The following is an 8,305-nucleotide window of genomic DNA, read 5'->3' on the forward strand; positions in this document are numbered from 1 at the left end:
CGCTGCGTAATAGGTACGTCCACACCCGTTTCCTGAGGCTGGCTCAGACCGCGGTTCCCAGCAAGCATCACAAGGACTACAACTCCCGAAATGCACCGCGAGAAAGAAATTAGCAAAAATATTTACTGCGGGTCTACTGGAGGCAAGTTGCAATAGCAGTTTTTTTAAATATAGGCGAAGTGTACATATAAACATTTTACATACAACGGACTCTGAACGGGGCAATTCCATTTCTAAGAATAAAAATGTATTGGTCAGTGACGTCTGGGTGGCTCAGCGGTTGAGCGTCTGCCTTCCGCTGGGGGTGTGATCCTAGGGTCCAGGGATAGAGTCCCACATCGGGCTCCCTGTGAGGAGCTTGCTTCTCCTCTGCCTGTGTCTCTGCCTCTCTCTTTGTCTCTCATGAATAAGTAAAATCTTAAAAAAAAGAAAATGTATATGTTCCATGGGGCACCTGGGTGGCTCCGTGGGTTAAGCGTGAAACTCTTGACCTTAGCTCAGGGGTTGATATTGTCTTGAGTTCAGGCTCGCATTGGGCTCCAGGCTGGGTGATAAGCCTATTTTAAAATTAAAAGGGAAAAAAATTATGTTCCTGGATGTTTATTGCAACTTTGTAAATGAAAACTAGGAAACAAATCCATTTGGCAGCCTGGGTGGCTCAGCGGTTTAGGGCCGCCTTCAGCCCAGGGCCTGATCCTAGAGACCCAGGATGGAGTTCCACGTCAGGCTCCCTGCGTGAAGCCTGCTTCTCCCTCTGCCTGTGTCTCTGCCTCTCTCTCTCTCTCTCTCTCTCTCTCTCTCTCTCTCTCTCTGTATCTCATGAATAAATAAATAAAATCTTAAAAAAAGATAAGGAAACAAATCCATTCAACAAATATGTATTGTGTGCCTACTATGTGTAAAGCACCATGTGTTAACTGGACATGGTAATCTCTGAGTCTCCGTTTTCTCTATGCAAAATGGAAGATTAAAAAGGATAGGCTGGGCAGTGTGTGTGTGCGTGCCCTTGGAGTCTACATACCCGCGTGTGTATATGAATAAATAAAGCTTTTCACTCCTTTATTTTTTTTAATTTTTTACTTTTTTTTAGATTTTTTTTAAATTTACTTGAGAGAGAGAGCACGAGAAGGGGGAAGGGAAGAGAGAGAAGAAAAGGGAGAAGCAGACTCCCCACTGAGCAGGGAGCCCCATGGGGGGCTCCATCCCAGGACCCCAGGATCATGACCTGAGCCGAAGGCAGATGCTTAACTGACTGAGCCACCCAGGTGCCCCTAAATATTTTATTTTTAAGTAATCTCTACACCCAATATGGGACTTAAACCTACAACCCTGCGATCAAGAGCCACATGCTCCACCAACTGAGCCAGCCATGTGCTCTAAGTCATTCGATCTCTATGATGACTTTATAAAGCAAATTCTTAATAGGTGAGAAAAAAAATTAGATAGCTTGCCAAATTTTCCAGAGTTAGTAAAAGGTGAGGAAGAATTTGAACACAGATCTATCAGGAAATTGATCTTAAAGACCCAGAAGCCGAGGCTCTCTTTTTGGGAGATTTTTATTTTTTCTTGTCTATTTACACAGTAGTGTAAGATGTGGTTAGTGGTAAAAAGGTGTATACCTTAATAGAATATTAGAAAGAGTGAGAAGAAGCAAAAGGAAAGTATCTTGAGGTAAACCTCAAGAGTTCCTGAACACCAGTTAGAAATATCCTATCCAGGGATGCCTGGGTGGCTGAGCAGTTGAGCGTCTGCCTTTGGCTCAGGGCGTGATCCTGGGGTTCCGGGATCAAGCCCCCATTGGGCTCTCTGCATGGAGCCTGCTTCTCCCTCTTCCTATGTCTCTGCCTCTCTCTTTCTGTGCCTCTCATGAATAAATAAATAAAATATTTTTTAAAAAGAAAGAAATATCCTGTCCAACTGAACAAACCCCTTTCCATACCTGATTTACTTTTAACACCTGTTTGTTTGTTGATCACCTACTGAATACCCAATTCTGAGAGTAGTAAAAATAATTATTATTAATACAACACTGAGACTATGTTATAATAAAGTGGTATATAGATACACAATCAACTGTTTTAAGTATCAGACAGTGAGTTATCAAGGTCAGGCTTAGGAAACCTCACATTGTAAATGCTCTGAAAATTCAGAGAAAGGGAAATTCCATGTCAATCTCTGGAGGCTTCCTGGGAGAAGGTGAGGATAGAGTCAAGTCTTAGAGGAGAGGGTATAAGGGCAAAGCAACATAATATACTGTCCATGCCCACGTCCAGGAGGTAAATTAAATATAGATTCAGACAAAAGTTAAGTTTAGAAGGCCATACACTGAATATGTAAGAGCATGCCTCTCTGAAACACTGTGGGAATAAATCCTAAAACTGCTGCCTACTTGCTGTATAACTTTGGACAATTACTTGAGCTCTTTAAAGATGCCTAGCTGGCTCAGTTGGAAGAGCATATGACTCTTGGTTTTGGGTCATGAGTTCAAGCCACACGTTGGGTGTAGAGATTACTAAAAATAAATAAACTTAAATAAATAAACCTTAGTTTTCTATCTGAGCAATGGGGATAATAAAAAGCCTATGTCATATTGGTTTGGCTATTCAGCTCTGAACCCTTCCTTTCCTATTCTGGGGGTCTCTTCCTTTGGGTAGTCTTGGTGGAAAACTAGGCCCTGAGCAACTAAGGTAAATGAGTTCATGTAACCTGGGCTTGGCCACTAGGTGCAACCTCCAAGAGCTTTGACTCTTAGTCAAAAGATACAAAGATGGGGGCGCCTGGGTGGTGCAGTCAGTTGAGGATCCAACTCTTGGTTTCAGCTCAAGTCATGATCTCATGGTTGTGGTATTGAGCTCCGAGTCTAGCCCAAAGTCAGCATCCACACTCAGTGTGGAGTCGGCTTGGGATTCTCTCTCCCTCTCTCTCTGCCCCTCTCGCTCATTCTCTGTCTCTGTTTCTCTCTCTCTCTCTAAAATGGATAAATAAATATTTTTTTAAAAGATGCAAAGATGAAGAGATGGTCAGGATTCATTCATAACAGATGTATCCTAGCCAAATGGTTCCTGCTGAAAAACAATTATGTTTCCTATTTCTTGGTCTGCAAAGAGTGTCTTCCTTCCTGCTCATTTTCCAAGACTGCCCCTCCTGCCTCCTACAGGTTTTGTGAGCCCCTTATGTTCTAATAAGTTTCACTTGTCTTTAAGATAGCCTATTTCTGTAACTATTCTGTAACTCTTAGCCAAAAGATTCCTAAGGGATATCACACACATAGACATGTGCTCACTGGGGCTTACTCATTCCTTCACCAAACATCTATTCAAGTCTTTCTTTGTGCCAGGCTCTAATCTAAAAGTGAGAATACAAAGATGAAAGAAATCCTATGACAACTATGAACAGCTGGAGGAGGAGCAAATTTAGGCAGGAAGGTGATGTTTAGCACATGTTGAGATTGAAATATCTGTGAGACATTCAGCCAGAAATGTTTAGTACACATGTGGGTACACTTTCCTGGAGCTCAGCAGAAATATCTAAGCTATAGATAAATATTTTGAACCATTGGCTGAGTGGTAATGGTTCAAACCAAGAGAAGGGAATGGCCTAGGAAGAGGAAGGAAGGAAGGAAGGAAGGAAGGAAGGAAGGAAGGAAGGAAGGAAGGAAGGAAGGAAGGAAGGAAGGAAGGAAGGAAAGAGGGAAGGAAGGAAGGGGAAGAAAGGCAGGAACCTGAGTGGCTCAGTTGGTTAAACCTCCGACTCTTGGTTTCAGCGATTGAACCCCGTGTCAGGCTCTGCACTCAGCACAGAGTCTACTTGAAACTCTGTCTCCCTCTCCCTCTGCTTCTCCCACCCGTGCTGTGTATCTCTCTAAAATAAATAAATCTTAAAAAAAAAAAGAGGAAAGAGCCCATTATAGCATTTAAATACCAACATTTATTGATGAACCAAATACTATCTAAAAAAGAGGAAAATGACAGGAGAAAGATGCCCTGGAAATCACAGGAGGGACTTTCAACCAGGAGGTCGTCAAACTTCTCAGAGAGAAAGGGAAACAAAAATATCCTTGAAGACCTCAGGAAAATCTACCTCAGGTAAATTGTGATTTAGTAGTAGTAGTAATAGAAGGAGAGAAAGTGGAGGCAAGCAAATGCTAGAGGATCTTTGCAAGAAATTTTGATTAAAGGCAGGAGGAGATGAAGCTACAGTGGTAGAGGGTAGAGTGGTAGAGAGATGAGGGTGAAAGAGTGACTAGACAAGCTAGATAGAGAGTGTTTCCATGCTGAAAGGAAGAGGGCAGAGTGAGGCTAATGAAGTAGAAATGGATGCAAATTCTGACTGAAGCTGTTGGGAGAAGGAGGGAGAAGCGGGGCTCACAAAGAGAAACTGGATTTGGAGGGAGGAGGAATACCACATCACTTGAGGAAGTCAGGGGTAGAAATCCCTGCATATCATTTTGTAGATGTTGCTAGAGAAATTACACACACTCAGTGTTTTAATTTTGTTTTTTAGCAAATGCTTAGTTTTAGTGATGAGTTGTTGATATAGTAAAGTGATGTGGTGCAAGGACTCTGGACTGAGATTGCCTGTGGCTGAAATCCCACCTCTAGGGCAGCCCAGATGACTCAGTGGTTTAGCTCCGCCTTCAGCCCTGGGTGTAATCCTGAAGACCCGGGATCCAGTCCCACATCTGGCTCCCTGCATGGAGCCTGCTTCTCCCTCAGCCTGTGTCTCTGCCTCTCTCTGTCTCTCATGAATAAATAAAATCTTAAAAAAAAAAAATCCTACCTCTACTTCTACCTGCTGAATAGCTGTATGATCTTGGTCAAATTCACTTAATCTCTCTGTGCTTCATTTTCCATATCTGTGCAAGGGGTATTGTCTGGCGGGGATGGGGATTTACACAGTAAGTGCCACGGAAGTATTAACTGTTATTATTTTCCACTAGATTGTCAATCCCATGAGGCTGAAGTTTTTCTCTTTTGTTCAGGGCTGTCTACCTAGCCGGGCATTTAGTAGGTGCTCAATAAAAATTTCACGACAAACTGCCAGAAGTTGGGGTGAGCGAGGCGTGGAGGGAAGGAAAGCCTTGGGAGTTGTGACACTTTGAGTTCAGGGCTCAGCCAGGGAGATCCCTGAGTAAGGCTCTGCGCTTCCTGGGGCTGGGGCGGATGGGCCCACACCCCGACTCCAGGAGCGTGGGTCGGGCCTGCAAGGACTGACGTGCTGAGACGCTGGGTGCTCAAGAGGCTCCTCCCGCGCGAGGCTGGCGTGGCCCCTCCCCCGGCGGGCGGGGTCGCGCCGGCGGGGCGTGAGCGGGGCGGAGCCCTCTGCAAGGCTTGAGGGGCGGGGCCGAGCCGACTCTCCGGCCTGGCGTCGGCTCACCTCATCGACGCGGGACGGAAGTCTCTGCGCGGCTGAGTCTCCCCGCGGGAACCCCCGACCCAGCGCCGAGCCTCACCCCAGGGGGCGGCCGGGCCCCGGCGTGCTCCCGCGCGGCCGCTACTATGAAGCGGATGGGCACCCTGCGCCTGCTTTCGGACCTCAGCCACTTTAGCGGCGCGGCCCGGCTCCGGGAGCTGCTGGCCGGGGACCCGGCCGTTAGAGTCCGCTGCAGCCCAGACGGCCGCCACCTGCTGCTCCTGCGCCCCCCGGGGGCGCCGAGCCCGCAGCTGCTGGTCGCGGTGCGTGGCCCGGGCCCGGAGCTGGAGCGTGCCTGGCCAGCTGGCCACCCCTCACCGCTAGACGCCTTCTTCCTGCCGTGGCCGACGCGCCCGGCGCTGGTCCTGGTGTGGGAGAGTGGCCTAGCCGAGGTGTGGGGCGCGGGAGTGGGGCCTGGCTGGCGGCTGCTGCGGAGCACCGAGCTGTGTCCCGGCGGTGGAGCCCGCGTGGTGGCCGTGGCGGCGCCTGGAGGCCGCCTGGTGTGGTGCGAGGAGCGTCAGGCAGGCGCAGAGGGCTGGCTGGGGCCGCCTGCTGCTTTCAGCCACTGCGTGTGCGTCCGAACGCTGGAGCCCAGCGGGGAGGCCGGCACCAACCTGGGCCGCACACACATCCTGCTGCACCACTGCCCCTCTTTCGGGCTGCTGGCCTCCCGCAAGGACCTCTTCCTCGTGCCCACTACCGCTACCTGGCCTGGCGTGGGTCACATTCTGCTCATCTGGAGGCCAGGCAAGGGCAAGGTGATGGTGGCTGCCCCGTGTCTTGGCCTCTCTCACAGTAAGAGCCTGCATCCAGGACAAGGGGACACATGGGACTTCCGGGCACTGCTCCGAGGCCTTCCTGGGTTGCTGTCCCCCATGAAGCCATTGACTGTACATACCTGGGCCCCAACTCCCCAGGGCCTGCTGTTGCTTGACTTCAAGGGCACTGTGAGCCTAGTGCAGTCCCATGGTGGTACTCGGGCTGTGGGCACGCTGCAGGAGGCACCTGTCGGCCTGGCAGGGTCTGCAGCACTGGGAACATTTCATGGTACTCTGGCCTGTGTGCTGGGCCCCACGTTGGAACTGCTTGACATGGGCAGCGGGCAGCTGCTGGAGAGAAAGGTCCTAAGTACAGACCGAGTCCATTTACTGGCACCCCCAGTCCCTGGCATGGAGGATGAAGAAGAGCTGGAGACCCGAGGGGGTCTTCGTTTGCTTTCAGCTTTGGGTCTGTTTCGAGTAGGCTGGGAAGCCCCACAGGGCCTTGAGGTGCCTTCAGCTGAAGACCTGGTGTTTGAGGAGGCCTGTGAGTACTACCAGCGACGGAGCCTGCGGGGTGCTCAGCTCACCCCAGAGGAACTGAGACACAACAGCACATTCCGGGCACCTCAGGCCCTGGCCTCCATTCTCCAGGGACATGTGTCCCCATCTACACTATTGACCACACTGAGGGCTGAGCTTCGAGATTACCGGGCCTTAGATCAGCTCAAAGCCCACCTAGTGGCTGGGGACGATGAGGAAGCTGGCTGGACTGAGCTGGCCGAGCTCGAAGTGGCACGCCTACTGAGGACTGAATTGGTAGGAGACCATCTGGCCCAGCTCAACACTGTTTTCCAAGCTCTTCCTACAGCAGCCTGGGGTGCCATCCTCAGGGCCCTGCAGCTCCAGCCAGATGGGAAAGGCAGGCTGAAGTCCCATGCTCCTCCTGATGTGTGGAAGAAGGTACTAGGAGGTACTTCAGCTGGAAAGGAACCTCCCAATGGGATACTGCCCCTCTTTGAACTTCTGTGCCAATGCCTCTGCCGGCTGGAGCCAGGATGGCTGCCACCCTTTGTGGAGCTGGCACAACAGCAGGGTGGTCCGGGCTGGGGGTCAGGGGGCCCGGGGCTGCCCCTGTATCGACGAGCCCTGGCAGTACTAGGTGAGGAGGGGACCAGGCCTGAGGCACTGGAGCTGGAGCTGCTCTTGGGCAGTGGGCGGCCCAAAGCTGTGCTCCAAGCTGTGGGGCAGCTGGTACAAAAGGAGCAGTGGGAGCGGGCTCTAGAGGCAGGCCTGGCCCTCAGCCCCTCCAGCCCCCTGCTTCGAAATGAGATCTTCAAACTGCTGTTGGCTGAATTTGCTCGGCATCGCCGACTTGATGCTTACCTCCCCCTCCTTTGCCGCCTGTGCCCACCAGACCTAGCTCCAGCTGAGCTCCTGCTTCTGCTACGGACACACCTCCCAGATGATTCAGAGCCGCCTACCCCATTCCCTGAGCCTGGAACCAAGCCCCCTCTCACTGTGGGCTTGCTCAAAGCCCTGCTGGAGCGGACTGGAGCTCAAGGACGGCCCTCGGGCCCAGTTCTAAGCCTATACGAGGACATCCTATGGGACCCAGGCACTCCACCCCCCACCCCACCTCGAGGACCTGTGACTACCCTCCAGGCCTCAGACCACCCAGGCTTAGAAGCCTGGGCATCACCTGGACAGGGCTTCTGTGTGACTGACACAGGCTAAAAATCATTTCTAGGATGCAGCAATCAGGGAAGGTGCCTACAAGTTGGCAGGGACTAGGGTGGGACCTGTGTGTGCAATACTCCTATCTTCTGGAGCAATTTTTAAAAATCTATATATGGTAAATATTATAATAAATATATTTGGTTTTTGTCCTCAAATTTTTGTGCTGGCACAGAGCTTCTAAACCCTTGGAATCTCCTGAGTGATGGGAGTGTCTTTTGTTATTCATAAGGAGCTTCTTTAGATTATATCTGCATTTAAGCTAATAAGGTAGCTTAAGGTAGGAACACCCACCCTAAGGATAGGACTGGTCACCTGAAAGACCAAGTGATAGAAAGTTGGAACTTTCAGCCCCATCCCAAAATCCTGGAAGGGGAGTGGGCCTAGAGCTTGAACTC

At 50.5% G+C, this 8,305-nt stretch overlaps 1 protein-coding gene across 1 annotated transcript; it reads left to right on the forward strand.

Moving 5' to 3' along the window:
- Positions 1-5,372: 5,372 nt before the first annotated feature.
- Positions 5,373-8,097, forward strand: HPS6 (HPS6 biogenesis of lysosomal organelles complex 2 subunit 3). Its single transcript, XM_055299922.1, has one exon. The coding sequence runs from the start codon at positions 5,499-5,501 to the stop codon at positions 7,905-7,907; it is 2,409 nt and encodes an 802-aa protein (XP_055155897.1). The 5' UTR covers positions 5,373-5,498; the 3' UTR covers positions 7,908-8,097.
- The last annotated feature ends 208 nt before the right edge of the window (positions 8,098-8,305 follow it).

This window comes from Nyctereutes procyonoides, unplaced genomic scaffold (genome assembly GCF_905146905.1).
Source record: "Nyctereutes procyonoides isolate TBG_1078 unplaced genomic scaffold, NYPRO_anot_genome, whole genome shotgun sequence".
Classification (NCBI taxonomy): Eukaryota; Metazoa; Chordata; class Mammalia; order Carnivora; family Canidae; genus Nyctereutes; species Nyctereutes procyonoides.